Raw genomic sequence first — 23,438 nt, 5'->3', positions numbered from 1 at the left:
CCTTGTAAGAGTCTCTGTTTAAAGTTATTATGATGTTACTCTCACCTTTTGGGTTGGATTTTTTGCTATTTTGGAATCTATTAGAATTCTTCAAAGTGTTTTGTATCTTTTAGTGGTCTTTATAGTATCTGTACCATCTTTTCTTCACTCATCTCTTCAGTCTGAATTGTGGCTTTGTCTAAGCATCAAATCCTCCTTGAATTCACCTAGAGAATTCCTGTACTAGGCTACCAGGGTTAGGCCCCCATAGATCTTTGGTGTTTAGAGTACTGGATCTTTAGGACCCTCTATAGCATCTCAGAATAACATGCTAAGAACTGCCACATCCCTGGGTATCTAGATTATTCGAGAGCTGCTGTACGCTCACTTATGGTGGTATTCTTAGTTACTTCCAAAGTCTCCTCTGTGGATTTCTGACCACCCTGGGGCTTTCTCATGGAAGCCTTTCAATTTTTCTCAGTACCACAGGACATGGAACCTTGAAGACTCTGGTCACTTTGGGATACTGCTATCTGGTTCCACCTGCACTGGTACTGGTTTTGCTGGTAGCCCTTTTCACTATTATTTCCCATGGGCATCCGGCTGACTTTTAATGAGTGAAGAACTCACTATAATTTCCAACTGGAATTTTTGATCATCATTCAGGTTTGTTATGATTTTTAGATTTTTACTGGAGAAGGTAATTGGGAGCTGGGCTGCCTGCCTTCATTCATGAAGGCATCTTGGACCTTTCTCTTAGTGTAAGTAGAAACACCTGGACTTTCTGGGCAATTCTGCCTTACTCTTCAATATTCAGTTATTGCTAGAATATAACTAGTACTACTATTTGTATCCCATGGGATGTGGTAAGGTAAGATACCAATAGAGATAGCCATAATATACTGAAACGGGGTAACCAGCAGAACCAGATAAATTTGATGAATCCCTGAATCCTCCCATTGTGATTAATGTTCATCCTACTAACTCCTTAATGAGAGGATACAGGGAAGTCCTCTGATTTGGTCTCCAGTGATGGGTACTTTTTCCATGACAAATCGTGATTGAAAATTAAAGTGGGAAGAACAGTTCCCTTGTAGTCTGTGAGTAAGCTGTGATATGATTCATTTATCATCTTTTCTTGGAGTTTTATTCCCTTGCCTTCCAGACCAGAGTACAGTGGGTTACTTAAGGGTCAACAAACATTTGAGAATGTTATTCATTTATTTATGGGAACTTAAGAGTTCTTTTCTCATGCAATTTCTGTGATGGGTGTAGTAAAAATAGCCCTATACCTAATAGTCATATTGCATATAAAATGCTTTTGTATGAGGGAACATTGTCGCTCATGTATAAACATAACCTATACCTAAGCTTTGTTTTAGGGATTTCCCTTTAGATTAACCCCAGGTTGGGGGCAATGACTCAAAGAAAGAAGTGGACCCTTGAAAGGTCAAGTTTCAAGAATCAGAACTGGGTGTGTATGAGCTCCGAGTCCTGAAGGGCCGCTGGGCTGGCAGTGACAATAAAATATTAAATGATAAATGCATTAAAGATCCAGATTAAAGGCTATATGAGTTCAGAGGGGGAAAGCTGTTAAAAGTTGAAATGGTCATACACTTAAGAAGTAGTATTTGAATGATAATGTCCTTAAGAAGTAGCATTTGAGGTCCTCTTTAAAGAAATGGATGGTAATTCAATAGTCAAAGAAATTTTAGAAATAAGAAATAAACAGCTCATACAAAAGTAAGTAGGTACAAGAACACACAACAAGTACACCCCAAAATGAGCACATAGTGGTACAGAAGAAAAAAAAAGACTGGGGAAACATGGAATGATGATAATACAGTAGACTTTAAATGCCAAGTTTAGGCATATGGATTTTATAGGGAGCCACTGAGAGTTTTTCTATGAGAAATAACATGGTGTAGTACAGGTATTTTGTATACTAGAGGCAAAGAGGTGAAGAGGTCCCGCACTAATTTAGAAATAAAGAGATAAGGGGTCCGGATGAGAAAGGTGGTACTGAGAATAAACAGAAGACTGAGGTCCAAAGAGATCAAGAGATTTGCTTAGGTCACATAGACATAGGGTAGCAGGTTCATGGAGTCCAGACTGACTATATGATATTAAGTAGCTGAACTGAGATTTGAATTCAGGTCTTCTGTTTCCAAAGCCAATGGTCTTTATATTCTCTGGGGCATTCTTTTAATAGAGGTAACAAGACACTGATATGGTATTTCAAAAGAAGAATCAATAGTTATTGCTGACTAATTAAACTGAATATAAAGAGTGATGGATATAAAGACAGTTCTGGGAGAATGGAAGAATGCTGGTGCTTAGTGAGTTCATCAAGGAAAGAAAGGTTTGTGTTTATTTTGCTGAGATGAAAGGTAGAAATATGGTGATGATGAGTTTGATTTGGGAAATTTGCAGTTTGATCTAAGTTCAATTTATTTCCTTCAATTATCCATATACTTTTTAGAAAAGATATATTAGGTGGCACAGCGCATAGAGCACTGTGCCTGGAGTCAGGAAGATTTGAGTTCAGATCTGGCCTCAGACACTTACTAGCTCTGTAACCCTAGGCAAGTTACTTTATCCTTTTTGCCTCAGTTTCCTCATCTATAAAATGAATGGAAGAAGGAAATGGTAAATTCATCTAGTATCTTTGCAAAGAAAACTACAAGTGGAATCTTGAAGAGTCAGACAATAACAATAACAACAAATTGTTAAAAAAAAAAAGAAGGGGATGTATATATATATATATATATATATATATATATATATATATATATATATATATATATATATATATATATATATATATATATATGAGATGATATGAAGGTAAAATTGACAGGTCTTAGAAATAACTGGATATTGGGGGGTAAGAGATCTAAGACATCTAGGAGGATGGTGATGCCCTGGACAGTAAGATGGAAGTTAAAAAGAGAGAAGGGCTTGGAAAAGATAAAGAGTTCAATTTGGGACATGAATTTAAGATGCCTACAAGCCATCCTGCTCAAGATGACCAGGAGGAAGTTACAGCTGTACAAATAGGGGTCAGCAGAGAGGTTAAGATCAGATAAGACTTGAGAATCATTAGCATAGAGATGATAATTGAGTCAATAGAAATGAATGGGATCACCAAATGAAATACTATAGAGAGAGAAGAAAAGAGGGCCCTGTAGGACCTCCTTGGTTAGCAGATATAATCTGGATGAAAATTTAGCAACCAATGTGGATGAAGAGACAGATAGAAATAGGACCAGGAGAGAGCATTGTCATGAAAACCTAGAGAGAATAGAGTGTCCAAGAGAAGATAGAGATCAATCATACCAAAGATTGCAGAGATATCAAGGAGGATGGAGTCTGAGAAAAGTTCATTAGATTTAGCGATCAGAACATTTGGAGAGAGTAGTTATGACTGAATGATGAGATAAGAAGCCAGACTGTAGCATTAAGAAGAGAATGAGAAGAAAGACAGTGAAGGCAATCTTCTTAAAACAGTTTACCTACAAGATGGAGGAGAAATATGGTAGGATAGTGGAAAAGCAGATCCTATAACACTTCAAGGTTTTGAATGCAGACCTATTGATTGATTATATATGTCTTCCAACAAAGCTATATTTGGAGCAGCAAATCCCTAGAATGCTGACTACCAGCAGGTGATTTTTGTTGCTTTTGTCACTACAAGAACACACAAAGACTATGTCTGAAGGCATAGAAAGGTTATTGAGTTGAGTGTGTGCCCTCAACTATCACAGAAATCACAGGTTCTTGAAATATTACAGTTATTTGTTCATGTGTCTCTATTAGACTGTAAGTTTTGTAATGTATCTTTCTTATTATCTGCTTAGCACAGTATGCCACACATAGTAGGCACTTAAATGCTAAATGAACGTAAAGCAGGAATAAAGGAAGTCACCCATGAGGACCGGAATTTGGAGGATGTTACATTTGTTTGTGCAACAATTACTCTACAAACTACCTTTCTACTATAGAGGTACTTTGTAAAAAAAGAAGAAAAGAAAAGAAAAGAAAAAAGCATGAAATTGTTGGATCAGCTCTTCTGTGACAAATTTCATGATTTGTCTGGATAAGGAAGGCTACTAACGTGCGCCCTACTAAACGGTTCTCTCCCATTTCCTTTTGTCTACTGCACAAGAGACAGTTCCAAAAAGCTACCAAGAGCCAATTATTCTATTTCCAGTGTATTTACTCCTCAGAATCAGCAGACAATACAAATCATGGCTTGGTTTACTGTTTTGTTGATTGTCCAGATTTGAGAAAGCAATGGATAAAATGCAAATAATTCAGCTTTGCCTTAAAAGGGCATCATTCATACATTTTGGGGGGGAGGAGAGGAGCTGATTGTTAAACATTTACTAATGTACCATTGCCTCTATACCTAAGTTGTTGCTATTAGTTAATTAGGCTCATTAACTTTTCTGGGTGATTAATACAGAAGTGCAGTTCCCTGAGGTTTTAGTCTTCTGTCAGAGAAAGATGTAAGACCTAGGAAAAATTATCCACCAATCTGAAGCACATTAACTAACATGCCAGGATTCTGAAATGTGCTTTGAAAGAAAAATAACTAACCATCCTAAACCGAATGATTATCAAATAGTTTTTAATTTTCAAATTAGAGAAATAAAATTTGTTGTTGCTGAATCATTTTTCAGTCATGTCCAGCTCTTTTTGTCTCCACTTGGGGTTTTCTTGGCAAAGATACTGGAGTAATTTGCCATTTCCTTCTCCAGTTCATTTTACAGATGAATGACTTGCCCAGGGTCACAAAGCTAGTAAGGGTCTGGGCCCAGATGAAGATGAGTCTTCCTGACTCAAGGCCCAGCACTCTATCCACTTTACCACCTAGGTACCACAAAAAATAAAATAACTCATAGGGGAAAAAAAGTTGTTAGCAGGATAGCCATCAAAATGGATTTGAATACAAAGCTCTGGAAAAATAAACAAGGAATGAAAGAGCCCTTAGCCATCAAAGAAGAAAACATCTATATATACCCTCTTTTCCCTAGGACATATTGCTCTTCATGCACATTCAGTGCTTTTCTATGATGGTTAAGAAAATTTCCAAGGCCCAACACTTGTAAAAAGAGAGGATCATTAGTTATACATGGCATGTATATATGTAACATAAATTGTTCTTTTGTCAGCACTAATCAGCTGATTGCCTAAAAATTTCAAAACTATCCTACTGGGAATTGAACTGGATGGATTTTTTTTTCTTTTCCCATATAGTATTACTATTGAAGAATTTCAGTTGGGATCAATTTATAGACAGATGTCATGTCACTTTTTGACAGTTTAACTCATTTCCCTATATTCTCCTTAGCTGATCATTTGACTTCTTTTAGCTTCCACAACAGATAAAACTAAATACAATATTCTGAGGCTTAATTTTCTTAACTATTAGTCAAACTGTGAACTGTTGTGAGGAAACTGTGTGCAACAATTTAAAAACTATTTAGTTCTATTGAAAAGATTTGGAAATATATAAATGACTATGAAGAGATCTGGGAACAAATAAACAGACTGGCCTGTAGTTTGAGACAGAAATCACAAAAATTGCTAGGAGGCCGATTTTAGTAAAGAAAATTCTTTCAGTACAATTGAAGCATTCATTTGAAAGGAGGAAAAGGAAAGATAGGACATCTGCCAAAGTTAGGATGATAGAACATAATTTTTCTATTTTAAATTTAAAATATTATTTATTTGAAACTAGTGCAAAGGTCCCTAACCATGATATGAAGAGGACTTCCTTATTTTCCTGAAGTCATGAAATTCCTAGACTATGCAATTTCCATGCACAACAGTGTAGACCTCATCCTTGTTACCCATCACTCCCACTCTAACCCAATGGGCATCTTCCTCAAAATAAACTAAGGTGACCTTAGAAAATATACAATTCCAAAATCAAAACCAAATGTAATTAATAGCTTAATTAATTAATAACTGGTTTTTTTCCTGGAGGGAGTCAAGGGGATAGTTATGAAGGGAAGGAATGTGACATGGAGTATCCCTGCATTACTCAAGCATTATACATACAAGTTTTTCTAGACCAATGCCTAGTGTGACATAGGCCACTCTGCTCTAAGACTGGTATTCCTTGGTTTGCTCTGTTAAATCACTCTCTCATGTATACAATATTGAACCCGCTCCTCCATCTTTTCCTCTCTCTCTTCCATACCACTCAATAAATAGGCCTCTTTAAGTAGTTACTCATTGGATAGCCCCTTTTAATAAAAAAAAAAAAAATAACAAAAAAATCAAACTGGGAGGGGAAGACCCTCAGGGTTCCTGGGTAAAAGAGAAACGGTTACAATTTAGTATTTACATTTACTCTGAGCTAGGTGGGCAGGGACCTGTTGTAAAATCTATGAGCTCCAGAGTGAATTGAGTTTAAGGCTTGGTCTTTCAGCAAGAAATGTAGCCAGTAAACCCAAAGCAAAAAAAGGCAGCTTTTTGCCATGAAGTGTGCTTTCCATTGGGTAGAGTACCCCAGGCAAGGATGGAGAGGAGAGGACAGGAGAGGAGAATAGGAGCTGCTACTCACTGGTTGTGTTTGTCCTTCTTTCTCGAAGAGGAAAATGGCCAGGGTCATACAATGCATCCTGGGCCATCCCAGTTTTGCTAATCAGGCCACTGGACCCAGATGGCTCTAGATGAGAAAGTAAGGCTGGTGACCTTGCACAGCCCTCCGTCACTCAAATCCAAGTCAAGTGCAAATCTTGTCATCATCTTGATGTCATGTCATGTCTTCCAGAACAAAGGACAAACACAACAGCAATCCATACCACTCCCTGAATCTTTTGTTACAAACTAAGTCTCCTGAGGCTCCTCATCTCACTCTTGCCACAAATGACTCATGAACTTCCAAGTAAAAATGCTCATCCTCTAATCCATATTCCTTCCTGTACTCAGGCCACTTTTTGATATAACTTCTCCCTCTTTGCCAGGGGTACTTTCATGGAGACTTTGAAAAGTGGAAATCCTAGTGCACAGGCATTACTAACATTTCTACAAGTTTCTGGGATTTTATGTTATTGTATTTTGCCTTGGTAGAAACTTTCCCCCACTGAGAAGGCACATGGCCAAAACGTAGAGAAGCCATATGAAAATCTGGAAGGTAAGAAAGACTATGAACATCACTGATTCCTCATCCTCTTTCTGAGTCAGAATGGGGGCTGAGTGCTGTTTTGATATAATTCAAGGAGTTGAGACCTCATGGTATGGCATAATGTGCGAAAAGTCTGGGAGAGATGTGATGGGAGATGCCAACAGACCTAGTTACTAAAATTCAATCCATAACATTTACTTTCCCCCTGCTTCCATGGAAATCTGCTTAGAGAAACTAATATGACTATAGTCTAGTATAACCTACTCATTGTCCAAAATAGAAAACCAAGACTCGGTCAGAGCTAGAATCTATGTGTTCCATTTCAGTGCTTTGAGCATCTGACTACTTACTTCCTGCTTTCCCTCTGATCGGTGGGAGGGATCGATGAGAGGGGAAAGGGGTTCAACTCCTTGATTACAGCAATTTTGACCTACAAATGAAAGTCTGTTTCTTTAAGTGTTTTCTTTTATTCCTATGATATTTGAAATTGTTGGTAAAAGGCATGGCCATTTATAACTCCTCTAATCCACAAGATTAAGAGAGGTGAAGGCCACCTAAAAGAGGAAAGTTTCCCTCTGCTCAGGCTAAAGGAGAATTTCGGCAACGTCAGTGTCATTCCTGTGTTAGAAGGCAAAGAAGTTCCAGGATTACATCACAGGATTTTTTTTTTTTTTTGGAGGAAGGGAAAGAAAAAACCTCTGGGGATTCTTTGATTGTGTGTGTGTGTGTGCATGTGAGTGTGTGCCTGTTACTGTTTTAGAGACTGCTGGGAAGAAGAGGAGAGAGGGAGAGGTGCACAGAGTTTGAATGATGGATGGATTTTTTTTCTCTCGAGAAGAGACATGAATCTTCTCAATTTGTCTTTCCAGTGCCTGAATCCAGAGGGGTTATGAGAGCCGATGACAGCATGGATCCAGTGTCAGAGACAAGACATACAACTCCCCATGGATGTTATTCCTGGGCCCCACTCTCATCTTGGCTTCTGGAGAAGGTGCCAATGAACTCCCACTCTTCAATACTAAGTAGGAAGCCCTTCAGGCTCCTGGCAGTCAGGAAAATTACTGGTTTCTATACTCACACTGTACAGATCAGCTCCCCTCCCCACTGAATGTTGTATTTGCTCATTGTTTATGTTTTATTTGGTCTTCCTTGGTGATTAAAACTGTTATTGTGTTAGCTTTGACTATGTGATCATTTTGGAAATGGTAGAGGCAGGGAGGGAAGTTGAATTTGTTCAGAATAAATGTAATAGACTCACCTAGTGTTCAGGTTCAGGAGATAACCCCTGGGGCTAAAGTGTCCAGGAGAACAATGAGCTGTTCCTGGGAAACAGTCCAGGATGCTGAGCCAGCACCCACTCTATTTTAAACTGGTCCAAGTTTAAATAAAAGTAAAAACCAGAGAAAGTGGTTATAATTCAACCTGAAACCCCCTCCTAGACAATCTGGGCGCAAAATAGTATAAGCCCAGTAATAAGAACTGAAGGAGAAATGTAGGTGATGGATTGTACTGTCTGAGTTCTTTTGCCTCTGGCACATGATCCTGTTAACTACAAATGAGCTACTAATGCTTTGTTAAATGTTGAGCACTTATTTTCATTATATTAGTGATTCTTATAGTCATATCCCAGACTGCTTTTGAATTGAGAGATTTATAAGGAAATGAGCCAGTACCAGTGATAGGTGGTTCATTATATGAACAAATGACTTAAAACTATTTCCCAAAGTCAAGTAGGGTCACACATCACAAGGAGCTGCATCTAGGGTATATAGCTAGTTTTTTTTTCCCTAGCACTTTCAACTCCTGGATGAAGCAGGGAGAATACTGTGGCAAAGTCCCTCGGCTGAAGAATAAGGGTTATATTATCCTTTCTCCTCTGAATCCCAGGAAAACTACATACTGAGAGATCTATCAGGTTTTGAGACCTAGTAGTAATAACACCTCTCACTTATACAATCTGATATCCACACTTTATGAAGTTAACATTATGTTACTATCCCCATTTTACAGATGGCAAAATTGAGAGATTTGAAGTGCCATTTCTACTAGGCAGCTAACAGAGAGATAACAGAGTCAAAATTTAAGCCCTGCCTGGGAGGCATCACAGCACAGCATAGTTCCAAATCAGCTTTGGAGTCAAGAAGACCTAAGTTTGTCTTGCCTATGACACTGGTTGTGTGACCCTAGTCAAGTTACTTAACTTCTCAGAATCCCAAGCAAATCTTTAAAACACACACCCACATACACACATAACCGGCAACCATGATCCAATGGAGCAACACCAATGGAGTTAGGGCCCCTATCCCCACTAGCATCAACATCAATTGCTTAGCAACTACAACTGACAGACAGGTATACCCAAGAGCCCCTTGGAACAGCAGTACAACCCATCCCTCAACCTGATTACTGTCCCACTCATTGTTCAGAGGAGCAACCCCCTTTTAAGGAACATTTCTATAGATGTTAAAACTTCTGCCTCTTCAGAAATCATAGTTACTAAAGATCCAGAAAAGAAAATTCCAGCCATTAAATTCTTTGTCATTATTAAGTGGTTCAACATCACTAATATTTTGTGGCTTTATCAAAGGAAAGATAGCTAAAGAAGATGCATTACTATATGCCTTGCCAATGCAAAAACCACAGAGTCTTTCCATCCGTCTTGACAATGGGCCCTTTTATATGTATTGTCCCTAGTTAGTAGAATGTGGGCTCCTAGAAAATAGGGGTTGTTATGCATTTCTATTTTTCTCAGCTCATAGTGCTTTATGCAAAATGAGCACTTACATTTTTTTTCCCATTCATCCATTTGTTCATTCATTTATTCATCAAAGCTTAATGGGAAGAACATATTAGAACAACTCATACTTACACAAAGCCTGTCTTGACACATACTTTTGACATGTTATTACAACAGATATAGAAAGTATCTGACAAAAACTTGTACCGTGTTAATGAAACACAGGATTTATCACCCCAAGGCAACTATGAAAAATTGCCTCTTATGTATCTAAATGGTAGAAGAAAATTGATAAACATTTTCAGAGCACACAAAAAAGCAAGTTAAAATTTAAAAAGCAAGACTCCTTGCTATTAAGTCTCATATCTGACACTCCATTGTTGATCTTTCTGCTGGTGAAAGCAGTTCCACTTCACCTTTACCTCTTAGAATCCCTTCTTTCCTTCAGAAGTCTGCTCAAGGGAAACCTTTTACATGAAGCCCTTCCTGATGCCTCCAGCTACTGGTGCCCCACTAAAGAAAATTTACTTATGTATGGATTATATATAAGTATAGTGCTTACTGGATGTATAGTCTGTACACAATAAATGTCTATTGATTGACAGATCATTTGACATCCACATGGAAAATTGTTCTCTAATTAAAACATGCCACCAACACCACAATTAATATAAAATATAATCACTTTCAGGAGCATAATTTCAGGCTCTGATGGTTTTACTTAGCCTTTAACCTATTATTATCTCTCCTGTTATTGTTCATTGTTCATTTTTGAGGAGGACCAATGACGTCCTGGGTGATGCCTTGACTTGTGCATGAATTGGATTTAAGTGAGGTAGAGTTGTACAAACTCATCAGCCTCATATTTTTCTTCCGGAGTCATCAAAGTCCAATGGTAAAGCAAAAGTCAGTATGACTAGTGAGGGTTCTGGATGTAGTAGATAATCTGGGTGTCTTCAGTGTCTGACTAAGCTCTAAGAGCTTCATAGTACCTGCTTTAACTGTCTTCAGGGCCATTGGAACAAACTGTTCTCATCTGCCAATAGAAGCTTCAAATGCCATGCTAAGGGTTTTGTAGTTCATTCTAGAAGCAGTAGGGAGCCATGAGGTCATCACTCTAGCACAGTGCTACAAAACATTTAATTAGCCTCCTAATAACATATCTTACTTTGAAATACCAAAGCCACTCTTCAGAACCATATGTGAAATCATTTTTGGAATGCAAATATAGGATTTTTATCTCCATTACATTTCATCTTATTAGATTTGGCAATAAATCTAGAATATTGAGGGGGGTTATTTTGGTCTTTTATTAGTTATTTAAAAAATTTTTTTCTTTGTCAACTTATCTTAATGACACAGAACTAGTCCCAATGTATGAGTCACTAAAATAAGCCTTTGTACAATTTATTATTAAGTAATCTTCTACAGTTAATTCCCTTTTTCTCAAGATAACCTCTTCCTTTGAATTCCAGAACCATGCAGTCTGCTTTAAGAGTAGAATTGAATAATAAGTTGTAATTTTCCTTATTTTATATTAAATATACATTTGTTTAAAATAATTGCCTTGGGGAGGAGGTGGAGCCAAGATGGCAAAATAGAAGCAGAGATCAGCTACAGCTCTCCCTTCAAATACCTCAAAAAAACCTGTAAAAATAACTCTAAATAAAATGACAGACCGAAGCAAATTTCTAGTCCAAGACAATCTGTAAGGTCAATGGGAAGTGGCTATCACACTAGGTTGGGAGCGGGAGCAGGACTTAGAGTACTCAATCAGAGGCAGCTGCTGTGGATTCCAGATTTCCCAACCCACAAATGCTAAAGACAGCTTCAAAGGTCAGTGAGAAGAGTCTCTCATATGGCTGAGAGGGGAGCCCAGCTCCAGTCCCAGGGAAGCTGCATCCACTGCTGATGCAGAGGCTGATTCTGGAAATATCCACTTAAAAAATCTCAAAAGCCATGTAATTGACAGGGAAAATGAGCAAATGGGGAGTAAAGAAATAGACTATAGATTCTTAATTTCTTGGTGAAGAGGTATTTTCTTACATCATTGGTGATGAGTAAGATCAGAATATATGGCCAGAAAGACCACAAAGCTAAAGTTCCTGTGTCTAAAACCTCTAAGAAAAATATGAATTGGTCTCAGGCCATGAAAGAGCTCAAAAAGGATTTTGAAAATCAAGTAAGAGAAGTAAAGCCAAAATTGGGAAGAGAAATGAGAGTGATGCAAGAAAATTATGAAAAATGAGTCAACAATTTACTAAAAGAAATCCCCCAAAATGCTGAAGAAAATAAGACCTTTAAAACTAGACTAACCCAAATGGTAAAAGAGGTCCAAAAAACCAATAAAGAGAAGAATGCCTTAAAAAAGCAGAATGGACCAAATGGAAAAGGAGGTCCAAAAGCTCACTGAAGAAAATAATTCCTTAAAAATTAGAATGGAGCAAACAGAAGCTAATGACTTTATGAGAAATCAAGAAATTATAAAACAAAACCAAAAGAATGAAAAACTAGATGACAATGTAAAGTATCTCATGGAAAAATGACTCACTTGGAAAATGAATCTAGGAGAGATAATTTAAAAAATATTGGGCTACCTGAAAGGCATGATCAAAAAGAAAGCCTAGACATCATTTTTCAAGAAATTATCAAGGAAAACTGCCCTGATATTCTAGAACCAGAGGGTAAAATAGAAACTGAAAGAATCTACCTCCTGAAAGAGATCCTAAAAGGAAAACTCCTAGGAAATTGTATCCAAATTCCAGAGTTCCCAGATCAAGGAGAAAATATTACAAGTAGTCAGAGAGAAACAATTCAAGTATTGTGGAAACACAATCAGGATAACATAGGACTTAGCAGCTTCTACACAACAGGATCAAAGGGCTTGGAATATGATACTCCAGAAGTCAAAAGAGCTAGGATTAAAACCAAGAATCACCTACCCAGCAAAACTGAGTATAATACTTCAGGAGAAAAAATGGCCATTCAATGAAACAGAGGACTTCCAAGCATTCTTGTTGGAAAGACCAGAGCTGAATAGAAAATTTTATTTTCAAATACAAGAATCAAGAGAAGTATGAAAAAGTAAACAGTAAAGAGAACCCATAAGGGACTTGATAAAGTTGAACTGTTTGCATTTCTACATGGAGAGATGATATTTGCAACTCACGAAAACTTTCTCAGTGTTAGACTAGTTGGAAGCAATGCATATATGCATATATACATATATATGTGTTATGTATGTATGTATGTATGTACACATATATTTAAAGAGAGAAAGAGCACAGGATGGGTTGAATATCAAGGAATGATATCTAAAAAAGAAAATTAAGGGTTGAGAGGAATATACTAGGAGAAAGAGAAAGGGAGAGGTAGAATGTAGTAAATCATCTCACTTAAAAGAGGCAAGGACAAGAGTTTTCAATGGAGGGAAAAAGTGGGGGAAGGTGAGAGGGAAAGAGTGAATCTTACTCTCATTTGATTTGGCTTCAGGAGAGAATAACATACCACTCAACTGAGTGTGGAAGTTCATCTTACTCTAGAAGGAAAGCAGAGGGGAAGGAGATGAAAGAGGGAGGATAATAGAAGGAATCGTAGATTGGGAGAAGGGGTAATCAGAAACAAACACTTTGGTAGAGGGACAGGTCAACAGAGAGAATCGAATAAATGGAGGATAGGACAGAATAGAGGGAAACATAATTAGTCTTTCACAACATCACTGTTATGGAGGTGTCTTGCATGACCACACATGTATAACCTTTATTGAATTACTTACCTTCTCAATTAGGGTGGGTGGGGAGAGGGGAAGGGAGAGAATGTGGAACTCAAAACTTTAAAAATGAATGTTAGAGGTTGTTTTTACATGCAACTAGGAAATAAGATATATAGGCACGGGAGTATATAAACCTATCATACCCTACAGGAAAATAGAAGGGAAGGGGATAAGGAGGGGTGGGTGATAGAGAGGAAGGCAGACTGGAGGAAAGGGCAATCAGAATACATGCTGTCCTGGGGTGGGAGTAGGGGGGAGATGGGGAGAGAATTTGAAATTCAAAATTTTGTGAAGGTCAATGTTGAAAACTGAAGATAAATAAATTTATATTTTTTAAAAATTGCCTTGGTTGGAATGGTTGACAATATCATTTTTATTGTCATGATAATAAACTAAGGAAATAGTTAGCAATGGCTTATCATTCTTTCTAAGACATTCACTAGGAAGTGCTGGCTAATGAACCTTAGCAGGAATATATACTTATACTTTTCTAATTTTCATAATTTAATTATGATGCTGCATATATGTGTGTATAATTTTACTTTTAAAAAAGAAAAATATCCTTTTTTCTGCTATACAATGCAAGGATGAGTAATATCCCCTAGAGAAAGGAAAAAAGAAAAAAACCTAAAAATCTCTGTGCCTACTTGATTTGTTTCTTTAACAAGATTCTTCTTTGTTTTCTGTAAAATAAATCTGAATACAAAAGAAGAAAAATACAAACTGATAACTCCTCTTGCTTAGAGAACTGTTCAACCAGAAGTTACTAAAAGTAGATAAGACTTCTTGCTATGAATTGTGCCAGTGAATTTCTTGGCTTCATGCATGCTTTATTGATAGAATGATTTTAGTCGTAAAAATGTTTTAATTGTAATAAGTCATATACGTGTGTATGTGTGTGTGTATTTCTTTATATGGTTTTTATGCCCTTGTGATGTCCAGTTAATTAACTAGTTAATTCCTTGGATTGTTCCAGTTTTTACCTTTCCTATAACAAAAGTTTTGAGTTCACTTATTAACAACAATCTAAAGTTTAGCTAGAATCAGGGGTGGAGAACTGAGGCCTCAAGGCTACATGTGGCCCTCTAGGTCCTCAAGTGTATCCCTTTGACTGAATTCAAACTTCACAGAACAAATTCCCTTAATAAAAGGATTTGTTCTGTAAACCCTGGATTCAGTCAAAAGGTTGCACCCAAGGGCCTGAAAGACTACATGTGGCCTCAAGGCCACACTAGAGCTAAGATATAGAACCATAGGCTGACAAGTTTGGCCTCTGATGCCATAAACCTCTGGTATAGTAGATTATAGAAACAGGGAAAACTGATAGGAACCTCATAGCAGTACTGAGAATCCTTCCTAGAAATGTCATTTCATTATATGATCTCATTCCAAAATGAACTCCTATAAACTGTTAAAGGTTACAAGTTTAGGATCAGCAATAGGCCGAAGAAGAGACAGGGCACTGGCAAAGCAGAACCTTAAAAAAAATGTAATAAAAGTACCTATCTAAAATTAAAAGCTAGCATCATATGTAATGGGGCAATACTAGAAACTTTCCTAATTTATATGAGTAAAATGGAGCAGTTTTATAGATTAAAGCATTGGGCCTGGAGTCAAGAAGACCTGAATTAAAATCTGAGAACTTACTAGATATGTGATCTTGAGCAAGTCACAACTTCTGTTTGCTTTAATTTACTGGAGAAGGAAATTGCAAACTACTGTAGTATCTTTTTGAAGAGAATTCAGAGGACAATTCATAGGGGTCATAAAGAATCAGACATGACTGAATGACTGAACAACTACAGGAAAATAAAGAAATTCCCTTTCCCTTCCATTATTTGAGACAGTTCTAGAAATTCTAGCAATGGAAAACTAAGACTGAGGAAAGGAAATAAAGGCATAAAGACAGACAAAGAGAAAACAAAACTATCCTTACTTAGAAAATCCTAGGGAATTAGCAAAGAAATCAATTGAGAAAATTCATAGCTTAAATAAAGTAGGAAATCACAAAATACCTTTAAATAACAACTCTAAACAAATTTAAGAGCATCAGAATCCACAAAACAAGGAAAACAATTTTCCATCCCAAGACAATTTGGAAGGTCAGCAGGAAAGGTCTGTTGCATCAGAGTGAGAGAATAACATAGTTCAGCATTGACCAGGGCCCAGCAAAATAGGGGCAGGTCTCCTGGAAACTGAATCAGTGGCAGCAGTGGCAGTTTCCAGATCTCTCAACCCACAGACGTCAAAGACAATTTGAAGGTTAACAGGAAAGGTCAGTTGCACTGAGGTGAGAATGAAGCACAGTTCAGCACAGGCTGCATCAGCACAGCCCTGATCCTAGCAAACCAGGAGCAGGCCTTTGGAGGCACTGAATCAGTGGTGACAGTGGTAGCAGCAGTGTTAGTGGTTGCCTCCAGAGCTCACAGCCCCCAGGTAAGGGGGTTAAACAACTAGCCATTAAGAGATTGTAGAAGTTTCTTTGCTAGCACTGAGGCAGGACTCTGTTGCTTTGCCTACACTCAGATCCATGTTGCAGTCCTGGGTGGCAGTCCCAAGGCAAGGAGAAGCACTAGCACAGCAGAGCTTGTGGCCACAATGGAGCAGAGAATTCTCCTCACAGTTCCAGAAAAGAGTGTTTGTGGTCACTCACAGATCAGAGAACAGGCCAGGAGAGGACCTATCTTTAGATCATACCACTTTGGAAGAACCAAAAACTTATAGGTCCCTAGAAGTATTTCTGAAAACAGCTGCCCAAAATTTCTGAAGCTTGGGAGAGTGCACCCTCTGCCCTGGAAGCAGAGCCTGACTTTAACAGAGAGTTAAAAGCCAAGTCAATAAAAGGCTGTGAATATGAGCAAACAACAGAAAAAAATTCTGACCAGAGAAAGTTACTATGGTGACAAGGAAGATCAAAACATACTCAGAAGATAATAAAGTCAAAGCTCCTACTTCCAAAGTTGCCAAGAAAAATATGAATTTGTCTAAGGCTATGGAAGAGCTCAAAAGGGATTTTGAAAATCAAGTAAGAGAAGTAGAGGAAAAATTGGGAAGAGAAATGGGAGTGATGCAAGAAAATCATGAAAAATAAGTCAACATTTTGGTAAAGGAGACACACATATACACACACAAATACTGAAAAAAATAACACCTTTAAAAAACAAACTAGGCCAAATGGCTAAAGAAGTCAGAAAAGAATTCTTTAAAAAGCAGAACTGGCCAAATTATCACACAATATTGTTGCTATGCACAATGTTCTCCTGGTTCTGTTCACTTTACTTTGCATCAGATCATGTAAGTCTTTTTCTGAAGTCTTCCTGTTCTTCATTTCTTATGCAGCAATAGTATTCCATTACATTCGTATATTACAACTTGTTTAGTCATTCCCCAAGTGATGGGCATCCCTTCCATTTCCAATTCTTTCCATCACAAAATGAGCTGCTATAAATATTTTTGTATATGTATGACTTCACCGTTCTTAAAAGTAATTTGGAATTATGTGCAGAACGTAACTAAAACATCCTTATCTACCGACTCAAAGATATATACACCCAAAAATTCAATGACAAAAAGAAAGATCAACAAAATATTTATGCCAGTACTTTTTATAATAGTAAAGAATTAGAAAAGAGTAAATGCCCATGAAATATGATGAATACAGAGAACATATGAACTTTACTAACTTCACTTTGCATCAGATCATATATCTTCATATGTGTGTATATGCATAATCATATATAATTAAAACGTTAGAAATATAAAGAACAATAATAAAACAATAAAAATTTAATGCTATGAAATTAAAATGACCAAGCTTCATCTCAAAGGAGAGATGCACAAAGCTTCCTCCTACCCCACCCTACTTCTTTGAAGAGATGAGGGACTCTCAATATGTAACAATATAAAGGCAGACTTATAGATAGACAGATAGATAGATTAGTTTCGTTGTGCTGGTTATTTTTCCCTTTTCATTCTTTATTATATAGGATTACTACCTGAGAAGTGTATATGTCAGGAAGTCCTTTTAAAATTAAAAAAAAAATAAAAATGAACTTAAGATTTTTTTTAAAAAGTCAAAAGACTGGGACTCACGTATACAAGGACAGTCTAGTCTAGATAGAACACAAGAGTCCCTAGGTAGACAAGGGATAGTCTAAGGACATTAGAAGCTTTAAGGGAAATATTTAAAGGTAAAAATTGAAGAAGGAAGAAATTTAGCTTTATATCACAATTTTATTTAGGCTCTATTTGGGGCTTTACTATAGGGGAAAGGGGTAGGTCTGTACAGTTCCTTTCAGACTAGTAAACCAGTGGAAAAAAAAGTCAAGAAGGACTCAGGAGGAGCCGCAATGTCATAGAGGAAATGACTTGGGAAGAAAATACTAAGGAGGACATTGGAGAATGGCTTTAGTACCCTGTGAGCTGGGAGGTGAGAAAATCTTACCAGGAAGTTCAAAATTAAAGTTCTGACTTTAGGATCTGTGTGTGTGTGTGTGGGGGGGGGGGGGGGGGGGCGGTGTTTCTGTGTGGTGTCTTCTTTATTCATTCAACAAACATCAATGAAATATCAAATAAGATGATTTTGTAGAAAAAGAAAGTGCTTAGTATAGTGCCTGTCACATAGTAGTCACTTTATAAATGCTATAAATGTTTCCTTCCCTTTCTTCTCTCCTTCTCTATCTCTTCCCTATCTTTCCCCTGCAACTAGTTATATTCGAGGTACTAGTAATAAAAAATAATTTTCTTAATGAAACAAAACAACAGGATCTCTAAGCATCTCTCACTTAAAGGAGTAATACTCCTACCTTGCTTAGGAATAGATCAGAGTCTGCTTTGAATACTATTTTTATATTAGAACAATAGGAATTAACCTATACTTACCAAGTACCTTATGGGGCACATTGTGGAGGCTTACCAAAGAAACAAAGAAAATCTATCTCCAAAATGGATTTGAAGGTATTCCAGGCTATCAGATGCTATACAGGTTGGATCAGAAATGGGAAAGGCAATCTTATGAAAAGTTCCTAGTGACACTGAATACCTACAAATAATTGATAGGGCCTATACTTGGAAAGTTTCACTGGAAAGTTACTCTAATAAACCCTAGTAAACATTAGTCAGCTTTATCCAGAAGGAAGATAGAACTGTCTTATGAACTGAGCTCAAGTTCCAACTCAGCTAGCTATTCTAAATCCAAGGCTTAAGTGAAGCTTGTATGTTCTAATGGGCAGTTGGTACATTTCAGCAAAAGCAGCCAGCTGGAAACACTAAGAAAGAATGCCATGTGCCTTGATTATTTGTACAAAGTAAAATCAACAAATAAAATGGATTTTGTACGTTGTTTGCTGTTTTCTTTTCAAGTAAATTTTCTCTCTGACTGAAGTCATCTATTTATTTAGTGCCAACTTAAGTACATAGCAAATAAAATTACTTATTGTGTTGAAAAAACACATATTTGATCACATTAACTATCATTAAATGTTCCTCATACTTTTCCTTAATAAAAATAAGAGAAGGGACTAGAGATGTCTATTTTGTCTCCCTTTCAAGCATACAATGATCCCTGCCATGCTGCCTGTTAGGGATGGCCCTCACTACAACAGGGAAGTGTGAGAGGAGCGTGCTTATAGTGGAAAGACTCAGGAAGGACTTCATGGAGAAAGTGGTATTTGAATTTCATCAAGGAGTCTAAAACAAAGAATGGGTCCAGGAGTGGTGGGGAAAGTCTGTGATCTCCACTGCTGGAGTTGGGGAGCTTCAGTAGCAAAAGGTGATCAGGTGTTTTGATAGACTTAGCCCTTCTCAGCAGTGCAAGGACCTAAAATGTTTCTAAAGGACTCATGATGGGAAGTGCCATCCACACCCAGAGTCAGAATACAGAGTAAAGCAGACTATTTTTGTTTTGTTTTTTTCTTTCTCATGGTTTCTCCCATTCATTATAATTCTTCTATGAAACATGACTAATGTGAAAATGTATTTAATAGGAATATTTGTGTAGCCTATATCGGATTGCATTCCATCTTGAGGAGGGAGGGGGAAAGGAGAGGGAGAAAACTGAAAACTTATGGAAGTGAATGTTGAAATGTAAAAATAAATAAATAAGCTTTTTTAAAAAGCTGATCAGATGCCTTTACTAACTCCAGTACAAATATGGTGAGTTCCCCAAGATGGAGTGCCACTAGGCCACTTAAGTAGGAATGAGTAAGCCTACATCAAAAAAAAAAAAAAAAAAAAGAGGAGGTTAAAGCCTCTGTGTTGAGATAGTCTTGATATTTGGGATTAAAGCTTCAGATTGTTTACAATACTTCCTTTCCATCAGAGCACAAAGCAGACACAGGGGTGCTTGGTACTTGTCTGGTGCATCACCATGGCATGGGAATTTCATTCAGCTGAATCTACTCAAGATGTTCTCAATGCCTGAACTTGTTCAATGTCCTTATTCCCTTATAGTCTTTTTTGTTAACTGTTGACTGACCTACAAATGTGTCGTTTTCATTACGTATCAAATCTAAGCTACCTGAGTAAGGCCTAGGCCACAACATCAAGAAAGTTAAAGAGGTCACCAAGAGAGAGTGTAAAGAAAGAAGTATAGGGGACCTAAGATAGAGCCTTGAGGAGTATTACATGTAGGACAGGACAGCAAAATAGATGGAGAAGAAGCAAGAGCTGAAACAGGAGAGAATAGTTAAATGAAAGCTCAGAGAGGAGAGAGCAGTGTTAAATGCGGCAGATAGGTTTTGAAGGATTAGGACTAAGAAAAGGCCATTAGATTTGGCCAATAAGAGATCATTAATAATTCTGGAAAGAGCCCTTTCAGTTGGGTGATGAGATCTGGAAGCCAGATTCCTGACAGTTGAAAAATGAGAGGAAGGGAAGAAAATGCAGTGAATATAAGTAGCTTTTTTCCAGGAACTTGTCTGAGAAAGGAAAAAGTTAACCCTGAGGGGATGGGGGATGCTGAGTGCAAGTTTTTTAAGAATGGGAGAGATGAACTTATCTGAAAGACACTTGATCATGTATAAAAGCATACTTGAATGGAAGAGACTTGAACATTGTAGCAAAGGAGCTAGTAGAAAGAGAGGAAATCATTAAAGTTGCAGTTATGGGATGGAAGCAAGAACACTTGCAGAGGGGTTGGCCTTGTCAAGGAAAAAAGCTACCTCGCTGTCAAATATGGGAACAAACGAAGATACAGTGGGGATTATGTTAAGGGGTTTTGAGATGAAAGAATTAGGAGGAAATGGAGCTCCTGAGGAATGGCCACAATTATTCTCTATTAAGTGAGAAATCCTTAAGAGAGAGGGAGGAGAGGTAGGTGTGAGAAGTGTGAGCAGGAAAGAGAAGGCTTAGAAGAGCTTTTATGGGGACCAAGGCAATCAGTTTGGGAGGGATAAAAAAATTTCCTTGTTTCAGTGAAGGCCTAGTTGAAGTTGGGTAACGAGTTTACCAGTGTGACTGCCTCCTGTACCATCTGGCTGTACTTGAGACAGAGCAGAGATAATTCAGGGCTGAAGTATGGCAAGGAAAGTGCAGCAAAGAATAGGTTTAGGAGGTATTCATGCATAAGGAGAGATAGAATGATAGGTGATTATGATCAAATAGAAAAACTTGAGAGTTTTTAATTAAGAGAATTTTTAGCTAATGGTGAAATGCAGCCTATGACCATCCATCCTGATATGTGGCTGAAACGGAGAAAAGAACTTAACTTAGTCTTTTCTTAACTTTTGGCATTCCAGTGAAGTCTATAGATAGACCCCTTCTTAGAATAATATACTAGAGAATTTCAACATCCATGTTGACATTTTCTAAAATTATATTTCCTATTTCTCAGGTTCCTTAAAACTCATTCCATAGTCTAAGGTTCTTGCTGGTGTACATTAACTTAAAAAATTATCTTGTCCATTATTTTCTGTTGTTCTATTGTTAAATCTATATTTTATTTTGTGCACTTAAAAACTGTTATTCTGAGTAAAGGCAAAGCTTTTCAATGACTTTGTTTTCTTTTCTAGGACACTGGTATTTTATGAGGCTCATCCAGTTTTTCTGTTCATTTTCTCACCTATCCTGAAATGGCTCAAAGAAGTAAGCAATCTTCACATTCACCAACAATCTCCATCCTAAAAGAAAGTGATGTATATTTATGTCTAACACTCACTATTCTGGTATTGGATTGTCCTTTCTGTGACTCTTTCACGTTAAATTTGCATATGTCAGTAAAAAGTTTTTCCAAACAATTTCATGACCACTGTTTTCTAGACTCATCACATTTACTGTTTCTGCCTTGTCTTCTGTTTGTTTCCACATGGTTCCTCCTTCCCTCCTCTGAGTAACTTTTAAGTAATACAGGGATCTAAAGTAAAAATAATGGTATGAAACAGGTTTTGCCAACGTGGTTCATACAAAGGAAGTAAGAACTGCATTTGCGAATAAGTATTGCAAAAGAGCCACCAAAGAGAAAATAAATCTTGTATGGATTCTACAGCCTAGATTACATTAAAGGAACTACTGATACTTGAGGAGCACTGGTGTTCATGAGAATCTGATTTTCTTACTCTGTGTTCCTTTGGGATAGAAACAAGTTGTGTTGTTTTAATAGACGTTGATGAATGTTAAAAATTCCTCTGAACATTCGACTAACATTTCTGAACAATCTTTCCTATTTATTCCTTGACCAAGTTTGTTTCATTCCAAAATATTGTTTCTTGTACTCATCTGCCTCTCTTGTCTACCAAGCCTGCCATCCATTTGCAGATAAGTGAGTCATTCAGTTTCTGAACCGTGCTCCTAGGGGTAGTTAGCCCTTTCTTCTCTACTCCCTTTCCCCTTCTTGTATTCTGACTATTAGTGGTAGCCAACACATCATATTCACTTCAACACAATCCCATTATGGCTAAAGTTCTATGCTAGAGAAATAAAGGAAAATGGTTCAAGTCTTCAGGAAATATGAAATCTAGTTAATTGTATCCTAGTTTTCATCTTCAAAGGCTTTTTCTAGCAAGCAATTAGCGAGGCCTTTTCTATTTTGGTTTTCTATCCCCTGAATAAGGAAAAGTTTATTCTAAATCATGAAAGAGTTGACTGCATTACTTCAGCCCATGCTGCAGAGGGGCCAGGCCAGGCCAGGATGCTAACACTAAACACCCTTATTGTTTAGTGTACTGCATAGGCCTGACATTTACTCAGACCTCTAGTTCCATGTATATACTGACCTCTAGGGGTTGGCTTTCCTTCATATAAACTCTTAATCTTCTCATTGAGTTCCAGCACTGTGATGGCAGCCTCCTGCTTAGCTATTGCCAAATCAGTCTGTAGCTTTTTCACTTTCCTTTTGTGCTTAAGTTTCTTTAAAAGAAAAGAAGAAAGAAAGGAATAAAAAAAAGAAAAAAGTTTTTGTCATTAAAAACAGGTGGGGGTGGGGGTGAGGGTGGGGGCGAGAAAGGAACGGAAAAGCAAAGAGAGGAAAATTACTAACAATTCCTATACACATAACCTTGGAAGAATGACATAGTTGGAAAATGTTTGGGGCTTGTACGGATCAGATCCTGTTTGCCTTTTAGATAATAGTATGTGCATGTGTGCTTGTGTAGGCAAGGGAGACAACAAATTGAAATTCAAATCATTTTAAGATTCACTTAACTTTTAACATTTAGCTTCTCTATGGGTTCCCGGAGTGGAAAAATTTAGACTTTTTGAGGTCATGTGGAGAAGCAGCTAGATTAGAAACATTATTTGCCAACCTGTACCTCACTACCACTAATAAGGTAGGATGGTGTCAGTTGTAAATTTTCCTCACTTCCTTAAAATATTTG

General features: G+C 37.4%; 1 protein-coding gene across 1 annotated transcript in view; it reads right to left on the bottom strand.

The window, feature by feature from the left end:
* The window catches only part of CCDC192 (coiled-coil domain containing 192), a 352,874-nt gene that overhangs the window by 53,632 nt on the left and 275,804 nt on the right, over nucleotides 1-23,438 (bottom strand). The window contains exon 6 of the mRNA XM_072597419.1: nucleotides 22,839-22,971. Coding sequence (XP_072453520.1) covers nucleotides 22,839-22,971 — 133 coding nt within the window. The remainder of the gene's footprint in view (nucleotides 1-22,838; nucleotides 22,972-23,438) is intronic.

The sequence above is a fragment of the Notamacropus eugenii genome, chromosome 3, assembly GCF_028372415.1.
Source record: "Notamacropus eugenii isolate mMacEug1 chromosome 3, mMacEug1.pri_v2, whole genome shotgun sequence".
Taxonomy (NCBI): Eukaryota; Metazoa; Chordata; class Mammalia; order Diprotodontia; family Macropodidae; genus Notamacropus; species Notamacropus eugenii.
Note: the sequence above shows the minus strand (reverse complement) of the source record. Positions and strands in the feature narration are given on the sequence as shown.